The 23,929-nt window shown below is 40.3% G+C and overlaps 1 protein-coding gene across 1 annotated transcript in view; it reads left to right on the top strand.

Annotated features, from left to right (window-relative positions):
* The window catches only part of NOX3 (NADPH oxidase 3), a 478,144-nt gene that overhangs the window by 335,514 nt on the left and 118,701 nt on the right, over positions 1–23,929 (top strand). Inside the window, exons 8-9 of the mRNA XM_086926861.1 lie at positions 7,213–7,466; positions 16,334–16,496. Of these exons, the coding sequence (XP_086782987.1) occupies positions 7,213–7,466; positions 16,334–16,496 (417 nt within the window). The remainder of the gene's footprint in view (positions 1–7,212; positions 7,467–16,333; positions 16,497–23,929) is intronic.

The raw sequence follows: 23,929 nt of genomic DNA on the forward strand, positions 1-23,929 counted from the left end.
ATAAATGGTTTAACCTTTTCACTTTTACCTTGTATCCTTGAAAAAAACTTGTGCCTCTCTAAACAACATTTATTTTCTTGCTGAAATGTTTTTCTAATTTGTTTACTGCCGCCAAGAACACGTTATCATCATCATCACTTTCCCTTTCACCCTCTGCATTAACAGTACTATCATCTTAAACTTTACGTCCCTCAATGCCCAAGTTGTGTAACAGAGTTTGTAGTTTACGTAAATGAGAACATTTCTCCTCACCAATAGCAATTAGGTAGGACTCAAGTAAACCAAACCATTGCTTCCAAGGCAATAAAGGTTCCCCGCCCTTGTTAAGGAAAGGTGGGGGTTGCGACATATTAGCAGCTGCCATGTTATCAACAAAGGAAAATTGGTTACAGAGAGGTTAAAACGTACATATGTATGATATGCAGCACACAGGTAAATGTAAAACAAGACAATTGAATAACCACTTGAATATTTGCTCGTCTGTAAAATAATTACTCAAGGTTACATGACAAACTCCAAAGCATTAAAATAGCACTGTGTGTAAAGCAATTAAAGATGAACAGTACTGATAAACAGCGAAATTGTGAAGAGCTGAGCCTGTCAGCGTGAAAACGCAGGCAAGAATAAAGGAGACATGACTGTGCCCATCATTGTGGAAAACAATGTAAGGCTGTGTCCATCAGCAACAAAAGACAGGCAGAACAGTTAAACCAAAAGCTGTGCCTATCAGCGAAACGGTAAAAGTGACAATGCATTTGTGAGACTCCCTCTGCAAGTAAATACAAAAATTAGCAGTGCTCAAAGTGTCAAAAAAATTAACCCAAAAAAATGTTGCAGATAGGTTGATACGAAATGCTGGTTGTACTTGGAAAGCTGTGCCTGTCAGCGTGGTTGAAGGTAGGCAGGCGAAGGAAGTAGTCTTTTATTGGTTAAAATACCACACAGGAGGCTCACGCATGAGAAATATCCTCGTAACACTTGACAGCTGGTGAACTGTTCTGAATGAGGGATTAATACCGCTATCTTCGTTATTGCGAAAAGAACTTGACTGCAGAAGAAGGGAAACCGTGGAGTTACACTGCCACCAAGTGGAAAGAGAGCAGAATCGCACAACAATTCACCACAGATATTCTGTCAGCTTCGACGGTAACAGCTGAGAGTGTGTCAGAGCTCTCAGAGTAACAGTTTCTGTCAGAATTATCCGGAAAACGTTACCAGCGGCCAGATCAGCGACAATAAAGAGCCGGCACCACCGCTCCAAAGATTTCCAGTATGCCAAGAGCGGGCTTACGGCAGAATACCACTCAATAGCCTCTGAACCGTCAATGAATGCAGCAGCCGCAAAGTCACTCAAAGCTCCGTATGCGACATGTGCAAAAAGCGGGGAGCCTCCAAACGCCCACACACGTCAGTGACACACCGCTGTTACTATGAGAATGGGAGTCCTCGTATTCAATGTGCCAACAGCAGAAATCAAATCTGCGCCCCACCTGCACTATATCTGCAACCACACTCCTCCTGAGCTGACGCTGCCCAATAAACAATATGTCAATATAAAAACCAGTCATTTAAGCTGAGCCCAAGTGAGGAAACGTGAAGGCAGAAGTAGACGCTGGAGATCCTAAAGGCACATCCTAAGGCACAGCGAAGCCAGATGAAGAGACGAGGCAGGTAGGCAGGATGAAGAAATGAGGAGGATACTCACTAGTATGTCCTGGAAACCGAACTGCTGACCTGGAGTAAGCGTTGGGGGAGGTGGCGAACCGTCCCCACTCAGTGAATCGTCGCCAGTGTTATAATGAAGACACAAAGAGGTAAAGAGTAACTCTTCTTCATTAGTCTTCCCACCACCACAGGTTCCAGGCAGCTCTCGGGAGGGCACTGTGGAATGTTGGCAACAGAGGAGGTGAAAAACCAATGGGAGGTGCAGGGGAGGGGGGGCGGACGTACCAAGTGGAATAGATTACAACACAAACTCATACTGTATTACTACTCAAAGTAATGAAATATTAGCCTGAATCTTCTTTTGTCATCTGCTTGCAATCAGGTAACACAAACGCGGGTCCCTTGCTCACTTTGCCACTGACCCTAAGTTAACACAGAATGGCCGCCCATCATGTTTTCTGAGAGGTAATCCAAACGTAATTGGTTCATTATCTTACAACGCACCTGGTGGCGTCACTTGGAATGCCACTGTATCATCTAGGTATTGCCCAGATGGAACAACCAGAAACTACATATTTTGACCAGTATGTAAGTCACACCTGACCATCTGTATTAGGAGCATGCAGTAACTGTCACCATTGGAATCTGTTGGCTGGCTAAAGGAGGCAGTAGTGCTGACCCTGATCTCACTAAAGTTGATGCTGGATCTACCAGTAACATTTGTGATTGTGTTGTATCCCTGCGGACCAGGCCACTGTCTTCCTAGTGTTTCTGGGCAAAGGGATGTGACTGTGCTACAGAACCCAGGTGGTCTTTGATAACAGTAGCCTGCCAGACCATCATATTTCAGGCCATACTAATATTTCTACGTCCAGTACCAAATCTGGTTTATGAGCTATCAAGTTCAGTAATTAAATACCAGTGTATTTTAAATGGATTCTAGCATTGCGCCATAAGTGAAATAGCACAAGTCCATCCACGATCGTCAAAAAGCAAGTTGCAGAACAGTTATCACAAAAACGATATTGGTTCTGCAATTGCGGGACATGTTTACTCTAGGATTGATACCCGACCGGTATCTCTAGGTCTACAAGGGGCAAAACTCTGCTGTGGCCATGATTTCACCCATAAAGTGTATACAAGTAAATCTCACAGGCTTGTCAATAATCATCACACATGTACATTATGAATGCACACTCACATTATAAGGCCTACATTAGGTCAGCACCAATCACTGAAAGTTCCCTTCTCCGGCAGGCTACCTTGTGGAGATACCAGGCTGAATTAGACGGTAGTCTCATATGCTCCCCCCAGGGCCGGACTGGCCATAGCGGGCACCGGGCGTTTCCCCGGTAGGCCGCTAGGGTGGGGGCCGGTTTTGGGCCCCTGGGGGGGGTCATTTTTGTTACTGGGGGTCGGCAATGTCGGCCCCCTGGTAACAAAATTGTCCAAAACCGGCCGTCGCAAAATGCTCACCTGCACTCCCCCTGACCCCAGGGGGGGCTAGCTGAGCAGTTTGCCAGGGCTTGTTTCTGTTCTCAGTCCGGCCCTGGCTCCCCCTACACATACGTACAAATACTCATATGTTCGCTTGTAACCAGTCAAGATTCTTTTACACTTGCTGCACAGCAGAGGCCTTCTCTTAAAAGACGGACACTGGGGGGGGGGGTTAGATCTTCGAGTCCAATTCCACAGAATTTACAGGGAGTGAGACCTGGATGGTGAGACTCAGTCCAGTAAAGTCTGAAACCAGATTGTCAAACAGCAAAAATCCAGTGGAACTCCATTCGCTCAATAAACATGTAGTGAGAAGCTATCCTACAATGGTATTGTGCATGGAGTATCATGGTTGCACCAATCTCAGATGGCTAAAACAATGCTGCTAAAACAAAACAAAATATTGGAATGCTAAAACATTGATACAGATGAGTAACCCTGGGCGAAGTACTACGCTACGCTCGCGTAGTTTGCGAAGTTTGCACTGCTTCGCACTACGCAAATTGCACGTAGCACAGTGCAAACATGCATAGCGTAGGGGTCATTTTTTGCTTGCTCACGGTCCTCAATGTCAAGTTGGCGACCGCGAGCAAGCAAAATGACATCCTGGCAAGACTTTTTTCTCATTCGCGATCAGCAACATCAAGTTGCCAATCGCGAGCATGGAAAATAAACCTCCAGGCAAGATTCTCAACGCGGGGAGGTCAGGTTTCTCATTGCGAGTGGTCACATATGCTCGCGACCGCTCGCAATGAGAAACTACCAGTCCGCGTTGAGAAAGCTGCCGCTTGAGTAGAAATCTACTCGAGCGGCAGAAAACGACTGCTTGCTTTGTACAAGATGCTGTTTGCACTGATTGCACAGTGCGGACAAGCATCCGGCACTGTGCAATCAGTGCACTACGCAGTTCACGTAGCTACGTGTAGCTTGCGTAGTGCGAATTGCACTTCGCGTAGCTACACCTAGAGCTACTATGCAAACTACGCCCAGGGTTACTTTATACCTTCCCATAGCAACCATCAAATTGTATAATTGGTTGTCATGCCTGATCCATAAAACTATCCAGTCAGATGATGTCCCTTTCTTCTGTTTTTAATGTCGATAGATTGACTTTTACTTTGTTCTTTTATAGTATGCCTACCTAACCATGATGTTTTTATGTTTTTATACTCCATAACCTGTCAATGTACTCAAGAGTGTTTTTGCTGTATTAACCTGATGTGTTTTATGGGCTGTGCCCGAAATAAACGATTTACTACTACTGTTGTCCAATGTCCCAGGGGATGATGAAATAAAAGTTACACATAATGAAGAGACCAGTGGAAAATTAGGTATCAGACTGTCATGTTGCCCTGGATTCACAACCACTCACATGCAGGTTTTCAAGGCTTTGACCCAAGTTCTGTTAAATAATCCACCTGTTTTAGCTGATGCACAGGAGGAAGGAACACTTGTTCCAAATCTGTCTGAACTGTAGATTTTGAGATGGAGTCTGACAGACTTGGTAAGGTTCAGTGTAAAGGGATGGGGCTAGAGAAGTATGCATACCAGCACAACAGCATTGGTCCCTGCTGAAAAAGGGACATAGAGTAACCAGTTGTCAAAGTAGCTAAAGGCGTGATTACCTCTAGAATGCAAAACGACTATAAATGGAGCCAACACTGCAGTGAAGACTCTTGGAACTGATGCTGCTCTAAATGAAAGAATTCAGAATTGATCATGAACCCCCACTAGACAGGCTCTTAGTCCTTTTGTGAGGCTAGATACACTGCAATGTGAAGGAAAACATCTCTTAAATCCAGTCAAGCCAGACAGTCTCCTGTTGCTACCAGTTGAAGATTAGATTGAATAGCTGTGATCTTGAATGCCTGCTGTGTAAGCAAGGAATTCAACCCTTTATAGTCCAGTATTGGATGATATCCTCCCAAAGACTGCTGAACAATAATCAAATTGGAGGGAAATTGTTGACCACCCTCTGCTTCTGTATCTGAAACTATTACAGCCTTTGATAATAACTTCTGAGTCCTGAATTACCTACAGAAAACCTTGACGTCTTAGAGGGCAATGTTGAGCTGTAGTTGCTTTGAAACAATGTAGGGGAGGGTCCTAAAGAGTGTTCTGTAGCCCCTTTCCACAGTCTGCAATTCAGTTGTCTAATATTGTATCCACCCAAACATTATAATTATCGTGAAGACCAACAGATAAGCTCAGACTGAACTGGCAAAGCCGAGGTTTGAAGTAGGAAGGAGCAGGAAAGTAGTAGGTTGGCTGATACAGTGCTTTTATGGCATATGGGCCTCCCTGGCCATAGTCCCTGCCACAAAAGGTCTGATGAAAGGGCTGACTAGCAAGTGGAAGAGGACTAAAGCTCAATGGAATTCACAACCTCTCCCTGCAGTTGGGGGACTGACAGATGTAATCAGATCATTATCCTTCACAGACTGTACCTGTTCCTCAAGCTGAGATATAAAGTTTGGCTTCCTTGAAAGGAAGATGAGACAATAGAGCTTTCTACGTGGTATTAGCCTTCAATGACCTCATCCAGATATAGCATCTGTATGATATAGAAAATCCAGGTGCTGGTGCTGATTGATCACTGACAATCAAATGAAAAATCAAAAAGGACCCTTCATTGTTTCTGCATCAAAGAAAACAATCCTCTCCTTGCATTCAGCCAAAGTTTACAAGAAGACTGAATTGCATAGATAGCTAGGTAGCAAAGTATCAGCCATAGATTCTAAATAAGGGTACTTAATAGCTGCCTTTACCATCTTATCACAAACATCAGAGGGAGATCCATCCTCAGACACTATCATGCCCTGTTATGCCAAACTAGCTATTAAGGAGTCCACCTTATCAATTGAAGGAATGTATGTCTCAAAAATTGGTCAAGGGAGATATAAATGAGTAAGGAGAATAGAAACCGAGTCTGGTTTAACTCCTTCTATTTTTTACTGAGCACTTGTCAGAATTGCATTAAGAAAGGGCATAGAATAAGACTCCTTATGCTGGTATTGTAGGACCCTCTTTTGATCTCAAGGCTCGATTAACAACTTGGAGTACGGCATGTGAATAATCAAAAATGCCATCATAAGCTTGACACGATTTATTCTCAGGCTCAGCTAGCAAGTGTTCAATATGGTGTGTGTCATTTTGCAGAACGTGTTCTTCTCTCCATTGTTGGAGGGATGAGCACCACAATGGACAAAGCAAAACATCTTCAGCAACACAAGGAGGCTTTCCACATATTTATGTTACCACCCAAGAAAATTATGCCGATGACACCCGCTCTCTTGATAGCTGCAGTGAAGGAATCAGACACAGGTGGCAGTACATGCGATAAAAGAAACATTTCATCCTGCATTGTTTTCTCATCAACCCACTTGGCATGCATGATAGACCCAAAATATATGAGTGTACACTAAGAATGCTCATGTGCAATCACCTCAATATACCCAAACTTGTCTGGAACCAAGCCATAAGAGGCGCCGAAGTAGGAGGCATGAGTGCAGATATTAATAAATACGTAATGAGACAACTGGAGCGAATATTTCATATCAAAATAGAGATAATTGCATATTTAAAATCCCTGAGATGGCTAAAGCACAGCTGAAGGGATCGCAGTACACCGTAAACTTTTTGACATATTAAACCATGACATACCTGAAATGACAGGATAGGAACCATGTCCATGAAGTCAACACAAGGAGAAATAAGCAGAGAATTTGGAGAGCTTCTCTTATAGGATCTGAGCTGGCGCTGAGTCTACCTAGGTTTAGCCTTCGTCTTCCTGCAGTAAGAATAATGGGGCCCAAGACTAGAATAGGACATTCCTGTTGGAATGGGCCTCCGTGACTCACAACATAAAGACTGGCATGAGGTTATTACCCTGTAGCATAGATCCGATTGGACAAGCTTGTTTGTATTAACTACATAAGTAGGGAAAATTATTATTTTAAGAGAGTATCATTAGCTACTTAAAATGCAATTCTGTTTCAATGTTGGACATGTTGAAAAATTAACATACTGATATAATTTCTTGTTTTTTAGGTCATGGCTCATTCCTCTGGAGTGCTTGAGCTTCACATGAATAAGCGTGATTTTAAAATGGAGCCTGGCCAATATGTCTTTCTGCAGTGCCCCTCCATATCTCAGCTAGAGTGGCACCCCTTTACACTCACTTCTGCCCCGGAAGAAGAATACTTCAGTGTCCATGTGAGAGTAGTGGGAGACTGGACAGAAGCCCTCTGGAAGGCTTGTGGAGCAGAGGAAAAAGAATTTCAGGAGCCATGGAAAATGCCACGGTTTGTAGCACTGTTGGATTTCTTTTTGTCCTTAACTGAAACCACATAAGGAATACAAGTATTTCCAATTGGTTTTTGTGAAAGCAGACATTTGAAATGTGTCGTCATCACATAAATGTATTTACCTCTCTGCCCATTGGCATCAAAAGTTAACACACAGATTGAGTGGTAAAGACAGTGAAATATTAATGAATGGGAGTGGAATTCTACTTTCTGGCCTCTGAGTTCTTTGTCTTCTGTTCATATTTTGCCTTTATTTTCTTCTAAGGTGTCTGCCTTTACTCTAGGTTGCTGTACTTGTTTTTCCTGGTGGTCTCACTCTGCACTGCCCTATGGGTTTTGCGCTTCATGCATCCCGTCTCCATAGGCAACAAGCAGCAGTGCAGCTATTCAGTCCTTATTTTGTGATAGTAAATTCTTAATTGGGGTGGATGGCAGTCCACCACAAGTAATAAGGTTACTATCTTGTTACGTCCAGTTAAAGGTAATTTAAACCTGATCTCAGTTGCTACTAACAGTAGCATACAGGTGTAAATGAAGAGGTATCAGAAACACCACACAATAATAATCTCACTCCAATTTATAAAAGCAGAGAATAATTTAATGAACAAAATTACACTTAAAGCAACAAAAATGCAGAATGGGGAAATGGAAATACAAATTTTTAGCAGTTTAAATAAAACGAGTAAAAAAGCACTATGCATCAATGCGGGTTTACTGGTCGTCGTAGACCGGGACCTAGGTGTGATTTCTGGCTCACTGCGATGTAGCGTGGGTTCGATACATCAACCAGGTTTGACCCTGTCAGAGGTTTTACAGTGGACTAGGACTTTTCTCTGGAATGCAAAATTCTTCAGCAAGGCCAGGCTGAGGGCTGTATTTGAGGTGGGCTCCATGACATCAGATAGGCATTGGATGAGGTCCCAGAGAGCACTTTAGGTTTGGCATGAAAAATTCAGAGTGGGAGAATTAAAATGTTGTGCCCAGGTAAGTCTTCTTGCTGGTTGGATACTTTTGGCAGCTTCTTCTGGACAAGACTTCTTTCTATGTTCCCACATAGTCTTGTTTTTGGAGCTCAGAATCTTCCAGCATGCAGGACTGTAGGCTGCATCCAGAGAGGGCTCTTTGTGACCAGATACTTTCCCAGTTAGGTCTCACTAAATCTGATTTTCTGCTGTGGTGAAGCTCTGAATGGGAGAAACCTGTGTAGTCAGCCCAGAGGCAAAACCTCTTGGGCACAAAAGGTTGGCAGGTTTGTCCCGGTTCTCCAGAGGTCTTCAAATCTAAAGGGTCTCAGGTTTTCTGGGCTGTTAAAGAAAAGTCCAATAGATGCAGCCAAGGGTCCCAAGACCTGGGGAACAGCACGGGGGGAAGGCTCAATCCAGCAGAGGCTGTCAGCAAGGACCACAGCAGGTCCATTTGGAACTAGTCAGGTCGGCTTTTCATAGAAAAGGCCTCTTGCAGCTTAGTGTGACACTGTGGCCTATTCAGGAGGTCAGCCAACTGACCCTTGGAGTCTACTTTTTTGTCCCGGGCAGAAGTAGGAGCAGGTCTAGCTCTTCAGGTTCTCTCATAGGTCTCACACAGCAGGTGCATTCCTCCTGTTCTTCCACAGGTCCAATAGTGTTTTGAAGATGGTGTCTTAGGTTCACATTTATGCCTGGCACTAACTTGTGGTTGGCGGTGACTCCTGGCCTCTTCCTAACCAATAGGCAAATGTTCATAGGGGAGAATCTCCCCACATTTGCAGCAGTTGTGTGCCCTACTGCAAATATTACGACCGTGCCCCTCACTCTCTAAATTCAAGATGGAGTATCCCCTTTTCCCTTGTGTAGAGCCTTTGTGCCACCATGAGGTGTGTCCCAGGTAATGAACAGTCCCCTCTTCCTTGGTTACTACAAATCAGTTCTAGGAGCAGCTTTCCCACCAGTAGGTATGGTGCCTGCCTGACTGGTGGGACAAATGAAGAGGCCTGTTCTGGTGCCATCTGCCATTTGCTTGTGATATGAGATGCCCCTGTGAAGTAAATTATGTTCCTGGGCACTGCTCAACTTGCCTTCTTGATAGAGGAAACAATACCACACAACACCCAGCCCTTTGTCTTCTTGAGCATTTTTTCGCACCTCATTAAAGCCATTCATCATTGGTTTGACAGTTGAAAGCTAAATAACATCAGCCTCCAGGTGATAATCAACATTCAATGCCATGTGTGTACTATGGTCTATAAGAAAGTTAAATATGTCAATTAGGGTTTCAGTTAGTTTAGGGGCCAAAGAGCACACACTGAGGTTGGTTAGCAGTGTCAAAAACCAGCAGCATCAGGCCACAAAAAATGGAGGTGCAGATCAAAAAAGAGGTACTTTTTCACAATGATGTGTCCACACCTTTACCATATTGTGCAATGTTATGGCTTCATAATTTGAAATAACACTTCTAAAAAAACTTGACCAATGAAATAGTTCTACAAATAAATACTTCCAGAAAGGAATACTTCACATAGTGTTTGTTCCAAAGATATACATTAGTAAGGGACAGTGTGAAAAGGAAGAATAGATTAAAGATACAAGACTGGTATTAGGACAAAGAGTTATGGCAAAGGCTTGAGGCATAGAATGGAATTGATTTTAATATTTAGAAATATAAACTTAATGTACACGTCTATAGTTTGAAGTTTAAGCATTAACAGGTACTAATGTTGTTCAGGATTCCAGAATGGGTAACATTAATGGGTAGTTAGGGATATTTAGGGGTAAGGGAAGGGCAGCATTAAAGGGTAGTAAGAGGATGTTAGGGTGCAAGTAAAGGTTGAATAAGGGGTATTAAGGGGTTTTAGGGGTCATTGAAGGGCTACATTACAGGGGAGGAAAGAGATTTACGGCTCTGGGAAGGGCATCATTAGGGATAGTAATGGGTGTTTGGGGTTCAGATATTGGTAACGTTAAAGGGTAGTAGGGATTTTTAGGGTAATGAAATAGTAGTGTTATGGGATACTAAGAGTTTTTTGGATTCAGTTTAGGACTACATTAAGGGACAGTAAGGCTTTTTTAGTGTTCAGGAATTGGTGATAAGTGGCAGTCAGGAGTTTTTAGAGTTCAAGGAGGGGTAGTAAGGGATTTATAGGCTTCCTCAATGTACATTAGAAGTAAAGGATTTCTAAGATTCAAGCAAGGTTAGCATTACGAGGTAATAAGGTGTCTTTAGGGTTCAGGGATGGGGCGCGTTAATGGATATTATGGACTTTTGGAGGTGCAGTGAAGGATAGCATTAATGGGTACTGAGGAGTTTATAGGGTTCAGGGAGAAATAGAATTAAGGGTTAGCAAGCAGTTTTTTAGAGTTCAAGAAAGAGTAGCATTTGTTTAATGTCTCTGAATAGTGCTTAAGGCATGTTGAAGATTTTAAAACGTATTTGTATTCTGTCTTTTCAAAATTAAAAACATTGAAGTGTTGCTTTTCACAGTGGCACTGCACTGAACTAATTTCAATGGATCACACTGCTATTCCGAAGTAAAACTACTAGAAGTGTTAGAAATGAACTGATGCCATTTCTCTGTGAAGACAATCGAATTAACAGGGTGAAAACTTGTGCAACAACTTATGAAGCTATTCTATTGCTGGAACAAAATGTTTCAATTGCTTCTTCTACTAACAGTTGTCTTAGCTGGTAATCTTGAGTCCCCAACCTAAACTCCAATAAATTGTTTTAATTTAGTATGTCAGTTCATAGCGATCTATGCTTTTCTTATTTTATTTGCTGTCTGTTCTCTGAGTTCTTCAACTTCTTTTTGTATTAATTGAATTTCATTTTCCACGATACACTCAAGAATCACTTTTCCAGGTGGTTTCTTTCTTTCTGGTCTGCCCTTAGATTTCATGATGGTAAAGTCCCTTTTACTAAGGCAGTACGCACTGCCATAAACATACTCAGGAAACTTAATTCTAAAGAGTGTGCAGGTGGAAAGCTTGCCAAACACAAGCTTGTCTCTCCCCTTCCAATATGTGCCTTCCTTGTATAGAGTTGGAAGTTTGTCCTTTTTTTTGGGCCTTTGATAAAAACAAACTTATGCAAATTAGCATTATGCCTCCCTGCTAGATGAAACCTTCTCCTGGTATTGTGACTGAGCTCTGCAACATACAACGTTGGCCTGATTCTGCTTTCTCCACGTTCAGTATGTCTCTTACTGACCTTTCATGTATTTTGCTACATACACTTTGCCCAGCACTCACAGAAATTATTTACTGTTTCCACATAATGAATAATGTTTTTATTACTGGAACAAGGTGGAAAATGTTTTCTATGCCAGACATTACAATGTGGAAAATATTTTTTATGCCAGACATTACTCTTGCAAAAGGCAAAAATGGTGGACAGAATGCTGAACAATGCAAACATTCAGCCCTAGTCACAAAGATCTGGGCTTAATCCATCCCCACCCCAGTTTGGACCATGCCATATGCAAATCAGTCTTGACCCTGCTCCTCATGAGAACAGTCCAGCCTGAACTGCCAAGCCAGGACCTCCATGGACCGGAAACAAGCACCCTCGGACCAGTTTCGGGGATCCCCCCTCGTCAGGCTAGCTTGAATCCAGTGGCGCAGTGCGCACAGGACCCAAGTCTGGGCATTTCCCTCCCACTTAGGGAGACGAAAACAAAAAGAACAGATGATGGATGGAATGCTGAATATTGGAAACATTCACCTGCAGTTACAAAGATCCAGGGTTAATCCATAATTCTTTTGCTCACCATCAGTTACAAAGATCTGGGTTTAATCCATTGTTCTTTTGCTCACCATGCCACCCCAGTCTGGACCCAGCCATATGCAAATCAGTCTTGACCATGCTTCTCATGGGAACTGTTCTCCCCGAACTGTCAAGCCAGCTCCTTCCTGGACCAAAAACAAGCATCCTGGGACCGATTTCTGGGCATCAACCCTCATCAGCCAGGCTAGCTTGATGCCAGTGGTGGAGTAGTAATGGGACCCATGTCTGGGCATACCCTTCCTACTTAGGGCGACAAAAGCAAAAGAAACAAATGGATATCACTGTGAAAGTATGAATAATCACAATATTGACATTACATAGATATAGTGTCAAGTGAAAGAATAAGGACTACAAATATATAATGGCCTAAAAATATCAACATTAGGTATGTGTATTTAAATGTAATTTACCTCACTGTATTTTTAAAAAGTTGAATTATTCTTTTAAAAGGTGTAACACATTAGAAAACACATAACAAAAATACAAACAATGATATACTAACTTTTAAAAAGTTATTCTTAAAAATACATGTAACTTTAAAATATATTTAATTGAATAAAATAAAGATTTCTAGTACTGAGTTATAAATTAAAATCCATTACTAAACACATATAATTTGTAAATTGAAAATATACTCTTTATGTTACTTTATATAACCCAATATGTGTTTATAATCATTAATATTTTTAATTCACTTAAAGCACATATATTGATTATGCAATTCGAAGTAAATGTTATAAATATGTAATAAAAAATGATTGTTAAATCCAAATTATGTAAACATTCAAACTATTAAAACAAAACACAATAAAAATAATCAAAAGAGCTGAAATATAAAATAAACCTGAAAATTAAACATCCTCAAAATATCAGATAAAATTCCAGAATTAAGTACAATGTAGTAACTTCACTCCAATCTAGAAGTATTAAAAAATCAAACACAAACAATTTAAATACAGTACTCTGTCTACAGTTCTACAAACTGCATGAATTACATACTCTGTGGGGCAGACGGGTCACATTTACTATTCTGTCTCCAGTATAACAAATCATGTGGAAGTGTACACATTGGGAAAGTCAGATTTACTGTTCTAACTGCAGCCTATCAACTTTCAAGAAAGTGGGTGGTTCAGATTTAGTATTCCAACTCTAGTCTAACAAACATTGGGAAATGAGCATCCACTGGGGCAGATCAGGTTTACAAGCCTAGCTCCAGGCTAAGAAACACTGGGTAAAGAGCATACATGGGGTGGTCAGATTTACTCTTCTAACTCCCTTCCAATAAATACTGAGACAAATGCATACATGGGAGGGGTGGTTCCAATTTACTGTTTAAACCCCAGTCAAATAAACAAAGGGCAAATGCATTTATCTGGGGATTAGATTCACTAAATCCAAATAATATAAATAACCCATAAAAATGATTTCAGAAATGTAAAAAAATCAAAAACATAAAAAATCATTACAATATTCCAAATTTACAAAGAAAAAATGTAAGAAAATAACTGAATTGTAAAATTCAAATAAAACAATTACAAACTCACACATAAAACTACAAAAAGTATACTTATTTTGTTTTACATATTTAAGTTTGTAATTACTAATAACGTATTATTATTAATATTTTTTTTATAAACAATCTACCCAACCATATCCCAATATACCCCCAACCCATTTCAAAATATATAACCATAATTTTTCTAGATTGTAATCTTAAGTGACAAAAGATATTGAATTTCCAATTTCAAAAAATTGCATAAAGAATACATTTATTATTATATAACTTCAGCTTTTTGTGTCAAAGAACATTTGTTCTGGACTACAGCTGAAGCTTCCTTGCAGGAGTTGAGTGACATTACAAAAGAATGCAAATACTATAAGTGCTGACGCCATGCTCTTAAATTCTAGATGTTGAATCTAAAGATGGGGATCAGCTAAAAATCTACACTACCCATACCGTTTGCATATGTCCCATACCACAAACCACCCAAAATAAATCTTTCACATTGCGAACTCACTGTCCAATCATGCTGCAGATTCCACAGTGATTATTGTATTGTATTGTAATTGTATTGTATTGTATTGTTGATTATTGCTTCTCAAAAGTACTGCTCAAAACTCTCAACCTACTTCCAGGGCAATAATAGCACTACTTATGACAACTTTCACACTATTTTAAACCACACAGTAAATGCACCATGTCTATTTTGGTAGTATGTACTCCCCACAATGTGACTATCTTGCTTAAGACCATTATGGGCCACACTATCCTTTTAAAAATGTAATTGATCTGTTTGGTATCGCCCCTTGACTTATTTTTGTTGAATAGAGTTGAACTTTATAGGCATATTCTATCTCCAAAATTCACCTATCTTTGTAATCTCTCCCTAGTGAATAGGGCTTTGTTTCTTCCTCCGAAAAAAGCCATTGTTACACCTCTTCTCAAATAAAATACATTTGAGTGTTCTATGATGGCCAATATTTGCCCAATATGTCATCTCTTTTTACCTGCTAAAAAGTGAAACGTGTTTCAATATGCAGCTTTCAACACACAAAATGCAAGTAATTTGTGTCTGCTTAAGCTGGATGTCACCCATCCAGTAGTTTTGGCCTTAGTTTTTAACCAACTTATGTTAATTTTTGGATTTGGGAAGTTCTGCTGCACTGGAACTTGTGTATCTGTTGATGGCAATTGGCATGATCTCCCACTTCTTCTTTATGACTTGTGTCTTGGAAGATACTGTCTCAGGTGTGTTTGTTTTAGCGCACTCTTAGATATTCTCCTTTCTGCCTATCCTACTGGAAAGTACGTCTGTACATGTGGAGTGCCGTTGGGTTCAATGTTCATTCCAACATCAATTTAATCTATTTCTGGCCCTCATATGGTACCATAAATTCCTAACTAACATATTGTCTGACACAAATATCATGTTAAAAGTATAATTTACAAACATGTCACCCCATTGAAATTACCAAAAGAAAATCTACACCCAATGGGACAATATTTTTGTAAATGATATTTAAGACATGATATTTCTGCCAGATAATATTTTTCCTAACAATATTCTGACATACAATCTTGGCCCTCTTTATCTGTTTGATTTTGTCCTTTAGCTTTATGTTTTATGCCTTCCTGGACATTACACCGTGAATCATTAGACTGTTTTAGTGTTCCACAGATGAACACCTCTACTTTAATGATTGTCTAAGAACATGTGAACAAAATATCTTACTTTTGTTTATAATTTCTAAAGGCCCTTCTGGCGTGATCACCTAACTTCAGGAAATTTGTGGTCCAGACAACATTAGCTTCAGAGTAAAACTGTAATAATTCCTTCCCTGTTGGAGTTGCTCTCCTCACTAATTCAACTACTTAAGATTATACAAATCTCGTTGACAAGACTGATTCTACACCTGAGTAAAAGCTTATATGGATCCAATCTATCTCCTGGTCACTAGCTTCCAGTAAAAAACATATCACCTTTAAGACAGAAAACATTACCCATCAAACTTTCTACAATAAAGGTCTACTTTTAATCTGCACACTTTGAAAATATTAGTATTTCCATTAGGGGTTCTCTGTTATGTTTTGTACGCCTGGAACAATCTTCATTTGGATCGGGTTGCATGAAAAGTCCTTTCAGCTTCAGATGGAATCTCAAAACCCAGCTGTTTTCTTGTTAAATTAGACTTGTTTTCTCTGGTTGTGATCTTCATTCCTCTATTTTCTGATTACTTAAAAACCAGGACACCATCCAGCTGAATATTAATTACTTTTGAGAAACAAATAAATAAAAATAAACACATTTCATTGAGGGTGGTCTGTAGAATTTTCATGCACTGTGAGTATATAGTGGTTGCCTAGGTAATCATTTAAGAGATACGAGGATAAACATCATAATAAATGCCAAGGAAGTAACAAAACTAGTTGTGTACAAAGAGTGCAGCACTGGTAATAAGCCAATGGTCTAGTGAGTCTCATTTTCTGCAGATGGACTTGGCGAATATGTAAATGACATTACTACCTGTGATTTTTGTAAGGGCTCACTACAACACATGATGGAAGTATCTGCTTGAACATGTGTTTACTTTTTTCCTTCATCTAGATTGGCAGTTGATGGGCCGTTTGGATCAGCAACTACAGGTGTGTTCCATTATGAAGTCAGCGTGTGCATTGCAGCTGGAATCGGAGTGACACCATTCGCTTCAGTTCTAAAATCTATTTGGTACAGATTCTGCAGCTCATCAACTCAACAGAAACTAGAGAAGGTAAGTGATAACACATTATCAAAATCAACAAAGCCTACATACTGGCTTTGAGTAGGACAGACATTTATGTACTGTTTATCCCAGAATATTCAAGGAACGGCATACTGTTTAAAGCACTGTCTAGCCAAAAAAAAGGAAAAATTATTTTGTGTACCTAGCGGTTGAAGGATAAAATGGGTAACTCTGTCATTTTGAAGCATCCTCCCCAGCTTGGGTACTCCCCAATGACTATGCCATTCACAGAGCTTAGTATTACACATCTTTAAACATCTGCGTGTAACTGCGAAGTCAACGTTCTTCACCAGCCTTCATTGCATTCAGCTCTAACATATGACAGTTCTATGGAGTCCATTAGGAACCAAAAGCCAAAAGAGTTACACAATTCTAACTCACAAGACACAACATCTCCCCCTCTGTTAAATAAAAAAAGAAATTCCACAATATATAAATATATATAATCAATGGGAGCTTACCTGACAACCATATTTTACTGAAAAAGGCAGACTGGGCTCAGTCTGTCTGGAATGTAGTTGTTGGATATGTGTGGTTCACATGACTATTGCACTTTTGCACTTTCACTTTTTTTGCACTTTAGGTATGGGTTGCGTCATGTTTAGTCCATACACCACCGGGGATTTATCCCATTATTTTCTTGGTGTCCTGTGATGTTTACATTTGGAAATTTCTATCTGACATTGTCCTTGACATCATGTAGTTAATTGCAGTGGTGTATTTTCATGAATGGAACTTAGGTATTTACCTGTACTTCCAAACAAACCTGTTTATATAAAAGTGTATATATCTTGTATTTTACATTGAGGATATATCAGGTCTGTCTTCTATGTTTATGTAACGATGACCCAATACCATTGCAGCACTGGCACTTTAAATACTCACCCTTCACAATGGCACACTGTCATGTGATCAAGGCTCAGGCGAGCCGAAACGTTATGGCGACAGCAATAAAATAAATCATCATCCGAATCTGTGGTCCGTGCCTGGTTCCTGTTCGTGTCTGATTGCAAGGAGGCAGCGCGTAGGAAACTGAGGTTTTGCATATATATATATATATATATATATATATATATATATATATATATATATCCACAGAAACGCCGTCTCCAACAGTTCATAAGACAACAAGTCGAGGCCCAATCTGCATTTAAAGTGAAATTTATTTAAGCGATCACACCGGGTGTGATCGCTTAAATAAATTTCACTTTAAATGCAGATTGGGCCTCGACTTGTTGTCTTATGAACTGTTGGAGACGGCGTTTCTGTGGATTGATTGGGGTGAGACGAAACCCTGTCGAGGCCCGCCATCAAAAGAAGGCGCAGGCTTATTTTCGTCAAACTTGTGGTATATATATATATATATATATATATATATATATATATATATATATATATATATTACCTACTGGTGGTCACCAGTAGGTAGTTATAGTTAGGATTTTCTTCAATGTTAAATCTCAAAATTCTATTTGGAATAACTTTGGCGCCGGTTGACGAATCTGCCTGAAAATTTCCTCAAAATGGCCTCGTCGAGCTCCGGTCCTTCCCTGACAGTTTGGGGGGGATGCGTCAAGCGGGGGCCGAGGTAAAAGGGGGTCCCAAAATGTCGTTTTCCCAATGTTAATTTCCATAGGGCGGTCGACCTCACTTTTAGCCCGAACGGCTGAATGGATTTACACCAAATTTGGCAAAATTGTAGGGACTGGTAGCCCGATGTGCCTTTGCTATGTCTCAAGATATGTGCTCTAGTGGATTTTGAGTAATTTAGGTTCAAAAAAATATATATATCCATGACAGCGCCCCGGTACGCGCTCCGGGGAGCGCACCGGGCGCGCCACGCGACTTGCGCGCAGAAAGCTGATTGGTTCTTGGTTGTCTGTAAACATTCGAAACAGTCCGGAGCGGCCGCCATCTTGTGTCTCGGTAGGATGGAGACACAAGAGGTGGCCAAAACAAAGGGGGAATTGACCATAAGGGGGCAGGGTGGACCCTCCCTGACCCTCTAGGTTTGATATGGGGGCTTTCAAAGGGCCCCGCGGGGCAAAAAAATAAATATTTATTTTTTTCCCGATTTTTGCGTGGGGAGCGCCCGGTACGCGCACCGGGGAGCGCACCGGGAAGCGCACAACAGAGAAAAAAGAATGGCAGAGTTTAAAAATGTTTGGCATTATTTTATAAATGGGAGGTAGTTCTGAAAAGAACTTTTCTTTATTCTTTTTGTTGTTTTATATTTTTTTTATTATTTTTCTGAACATTTTTTTTATTTTTTTGTGTTTTTGAACAATTTTATATTTTTGGGGGATTTTTTGAGGGAACAAACAAAAAACAGGGAATTGGAAATTTCTCAACAGGAGCAAAAAAAAAGAAAAAAATTACTGTTTTCTTTCCTTGCTGCATTTGTGGTTGTCTATAGCAGTATTTTATAAGGTGACGCTAAGTTCACCATAGCATAAAGTTTTGCCATACAAAATGCAAAGAAATTTGACCTTGCCAAATTTTGGTTGAATATTTGGCACCATTTGCCGTTCTTCTGGTCCAGAAAGTGAGGGTACTGGAGAGGAAGTGCTGGCCACAGGGGGTGGGTTGTGACGAAGTTCCCAGACTTCAGCCTGTGCCAAATTATTGGGATGCCACCTCTCCATGTGGCGGATCATGGTATAGTTACCAAAAGAATATTTCTTGGAGGGATTGCCCCTGGAGAGAACTTTGTCACAGATGAGACAGGTGAGTTTGGGGGTGTTCACCTTTTTTTGGTCATCTGGAAAAGAAAAAAATTGCCAAATGAAGTGCACTTTGACGTGCCTTCGTCTTGGTTCTTCTGGGAGGTAGACCCTTTGATGTTGATCCTCCTCCTCTTCTTCCTCCTCTTCTTCTTGTCCTCCAAGAAACTGTGGTGGTGGACCTTCTTTTCTGGGTGGTGGGGGTGGTGGTGGGGATGCACCAGCTGCAGCAACAAGTGATGCCATTCTTTCCTCCAAAATAGCTCTTGCTCTCTCAATGAAGAAAGTAAGAATGAGGAAAAAAGGAGGGGGCTTTCATTATTTGGAGAAAAAAATGAAGAGAACCAATTAAAAGTGTTATTTTCAAGTCGCATGACCCGATGCGCTTACGTTACGCTCTACGGCGCGCTTACTTTACGTGCTCCGGGCCTCGCTGCGGAGCGCTTCCTGGTGCGTTTATGCAGCGCGTCATAAGACGCATCACGCGGCTACGGGATATGTCACGCTTACGCAACGCGTCACGATGTTGTTTTCGATCGCGACATTGGCGCTAACGGGATGCTTCCCGGTTCGCGCACCGGGGCGCTTCAAAATAGTACGCTTTCCGGGGCGCTCACCGGGGCGCGCACCGAAAGCGCTCCAAGACAAAAAAAATATATATATATATCTTTTTTTTTTTTTAATGAAAAATTGTAAGGACTGATAGCTATGTCTCAAGATATATGCACAAGTTGTTTTTAAGAAAATTAACTTTTAAAAAATATATATTGGCCTATATTTGGGCTTTATATATGTTAGAGCCCAAATGTAGCCCAATGTAGCCCAATGTAGCCCAATGTAGCCCAATGTAGCCCAAAGATGGCCACCAGAGACAATAAATTACAAATGTAGCCCAAATATCGGCCAGATGTAGCGCAACTATAGCCCAATGATAGTATGTAGCAGAGTGTTCTAAAGACCAACTAGAGCGGTAACAGTCTTACTTATAAAGTGAGACTTTTAGTTAGGAATTAGCATTAAAAAAACCTTTGAAATTCACTGAAAAAAACCAAAGGTTTCACACCAGTTATAGTTAGGAATTAGCATTTAAAAACCCTATTAAATTCACTGAAAAAACCATAGGTTTCACACCAGTTATAGTTACCTGGAAATTTTACTGGCATAAAACCATTGAAATTCCCACGTTATAGTTAGTTGGACTCACTGTAACTTGCGCGTGTAATGCACTGCTGATGACATCACATATTACATCACTCATGAAATGGTCAGTGACATCACTCATGACATCACTGATGACACCATCCTTGTGACAGAGAGACTGACCTCCTTTCACTGTAAAGTAACCCTTGAAACAAATATTAAAAAATAGAAACTAACATTTTCTAAAAAGTGGAGATACCTATACCAGTTACAACAACCAATTCAGTAATTCCACCATTTACATACACATCCACTCATTCACCAACAGTTCTATATAGTCAGTCATACATATACTCACTCATCATATGTAGTGAGACACCTATACATCCTTTAACACACCGACAGTCTTCCATAAGTTGCTCACACACATATTCACACATGCAAATAAAATATTGAACATCCATTTTTTTGCATATACAGCTATACACACACTACCACCTTACTTCTAAGGAAACTTACACATACTTACTCTCTTAAACAATCACTTATAGAAACACATACTTATTTAAACAAGAACTCTTTTCAATGTCTGACTCTCACATATACTCACTTATATACACCAATACTCACATATACTAGATTAAAACATATGTAGTTACTGATAAAGACACTAGTAAGACAGTCATTCAAGTACTAACACATACATATACACGCTCATTCACACATACTGTCCGGCACATATGCTGTCTTCAAAACACATACAAACAGTGAGTCATTCATTGATGCATCTATGTGCTAAGTAACACCCCCACCAAATCATACAGACACTTATACTGATACTAAAAAAAACATCTAATAACCCATATACACACACATGTAGCTACTCACCAACCCATGCAGCCACTTATACACAAAGTGAAACACTGATACAAACATTTAAATATTTAAACAATACTCGCTAATATATGTATTCACTATGATATACTTAATAAACCAGTTAACCAATCCATTTTTTTTTTAAACATCCATTAAGACACTTATTGAAACATTTATTCTTCCATCGAGCTTTACATATACATATATAAAACATATTTATTTTTCAGAAAGACACACATTCACTGGATGGTGTCATCAGTGATGTCACTGACCATGTCATGAGTGATGTAATATGTGATGTCATCAGCAGTGCATTACACGCGCAAGTTATACTGAGTCCAATTAACTATAACGTGGGAATTGCGATTCTCCTATTAACATGACCAGAGAATCTGGATTTTATTAAAGACACGGAGGCTAACATTATGCTTACAACTTTTAATGCAGACCCAAGCAGCCGCATATGTCATAAAGTAAAAGTTCTATACTAGAACATAACAGACCAAACAATAGCAGTAATCACTAGGCAATCAGCCTCTTTTAAATGTGGAGCAAAGGAAGTCCAAGGAGTATCCACGAAGTACAGCTTGAATGAAGATAGAAGAACTTGAAAAACCGAAAAACAGGAATCAAATCCAAAGGATGTAGAACAGGAGCCATAAAATAAACTCATGAGAGGTTATCTGAAAAGAAGAAAGGTATAAATGAATTCAGAAATATGAACAATAAAACAAAATTTATGCAGAAAATCATAGAACAATCGAAGATAAATCCTGTAATAAAGGATAAAGCAAGCATGTGAGTATACCATGAGAATGAAATACAAATGCAACAGAAAAGGAATTAAATTAAACACAACCAACCACCCAAGGGATGGGTGGGAGGGATAATGTTAGCCTCCGTGTCTTTAATGAAATCCAGATTCTCTGGTCATGTTAATAGGAGAATCGCAATTTCATTACAAGACGGAGGCTACCATTATGCTTGTTGGTAGTCATGTAAAACAGCATCAGACATATGAGTAATACGTTTGCAATAATGATGAGCAAAGGTCCTGGAATTTGACCAATCAGCAGATTTAAGAATGTCTTCTAACTTACCACCACACCAGAAAGACGTACTTGCCATAGCACCTCTAATGGAATGTGGTTTAAAAAGATCCAGATTGACGCCAGCAAGGCCCAAAGCAATTTTAACCCATCTTGCTATAGAACTGGAAGAAATACCTTTATGAGGTTTAACAAAAGAGATAAGCAGTTGATCAACACCCAGAGGATGAAGAGAATTCATCCTCAAATCATATTCTTTCATGCAGTGAACAACACAAAGTTTATTACACATGTCAAAACGTGGGTAAAAGATACTATCAGACATAGTTTTGGTTCTCCTATGTAATTCAAATTTGACCCCAAACATATCATAGCACTTATACGAAATGTCAAGAGCCTTAACATCAGAAAGTCTTCGACATGAAATTAAACAAAGAAGAGTTGCCAATTTTAAAGAGAGATTCTTTCTACTCAAAAGAGAGTTCTCAGGCCAGGAGCAGAAAAGGTCAAGAACTAATTTAACATCCCAAAGAGATTGATATCTTGGTTTGGGAGGTCTCCTGATCCATATACTTTTAAGAATTCTACAAATAATAGGATTCTTACCTACCGTCTTATTGTTGACAAGGGAATGACCAGCAGAAATGGCAGACCTATAGCAGTTGATAGATCTGTAACTCAATCCTCTATCAAATTGTTCTCCCAGAAAATTAACTATATCAACGATAGGTGCCTCCACGGGATCCAGGTGCCTTTCCAAGCACCAACGTAACCATATCTTCCAGATGTTGTTGTACCGGTAATGTGTGCCGGGGGCCCAAGATTCTCAGAGGAGAGTAGAAGCTGTTGACGAAAGTCCTGCAAGATGGTTAGATCTCCTGACACCTTCCCGGCAAGAAGGTTCAAACTCCCTGTCTGAACGAGAGGGTGAATTCGACCGTCTACATCTGTAAGGAGGTCTAAGAGTGAAGGAATCAGGAACGGCAGATCGTAAGTTAGTTCCAGGGTAGTGGGAAACCATGCCTGGGACGGCCAAAATGGAGTTATCAGAACTATTGAAGAGCGTTGTTGTCTCACCTTTTGAAGTACTCTCTGGATCATTGCAAAAGGAGGGAAAGCATAACCGACGATCCCTTCCCAAGATTGGAGAAAGGCGTTCACCGCTAGAGCACCCGGATCGGGCATCCAGCTGTAATAACTTTCCAGTTGGAAAGTCAGTCTGCTGGCAAAAAGGTCTATTTGGAAAGGACCCCAGAAGTGATTGAGGGAATTGAAGACAGAAGTGTTGAGTTTCCAATCGCTGTAATCTATGAGGAACCTCGAGTTCCAATCTGTACAGAGGTTGGATTTCCCTGGAAGGTATTCTGCTCTGAGAGAGATCTTGTGTTTCAGGCAGAATATCCAAAGTTTCTTGGCCAGGTTCGATAGGTCCTCCGATTTGGTGCCACCTAAGCGGTTTATGTAGGCAACCGCGGACATGTTGTCCATTTTCAGAATGACTGATCTGCCTTGAAGAGAGTGCTTGAAACTCATTTGAGCATAGAGCCCTGCAGTCAATTCCAGATAATTGATGTGTTGAAAGGATTCTTCTTGAGACCAGATCCCACCAGTGTTTTGATCTTGGAGGCAGGCA

This window comes from Lissotriton vulgaris, chromosome 6 (assembly GCF_964263255.1).
Source record: "Lissotriton vulgaris chromosome 6, aLisVul1.2, whole genome shotgun sequence".
Classification (NCBI taxonomy): Eukaryota; Metazoa; Chordata; class Amphibia; order Caudata; family Salamandridae; genus Lissotriton; species Lissotriton vulgaris.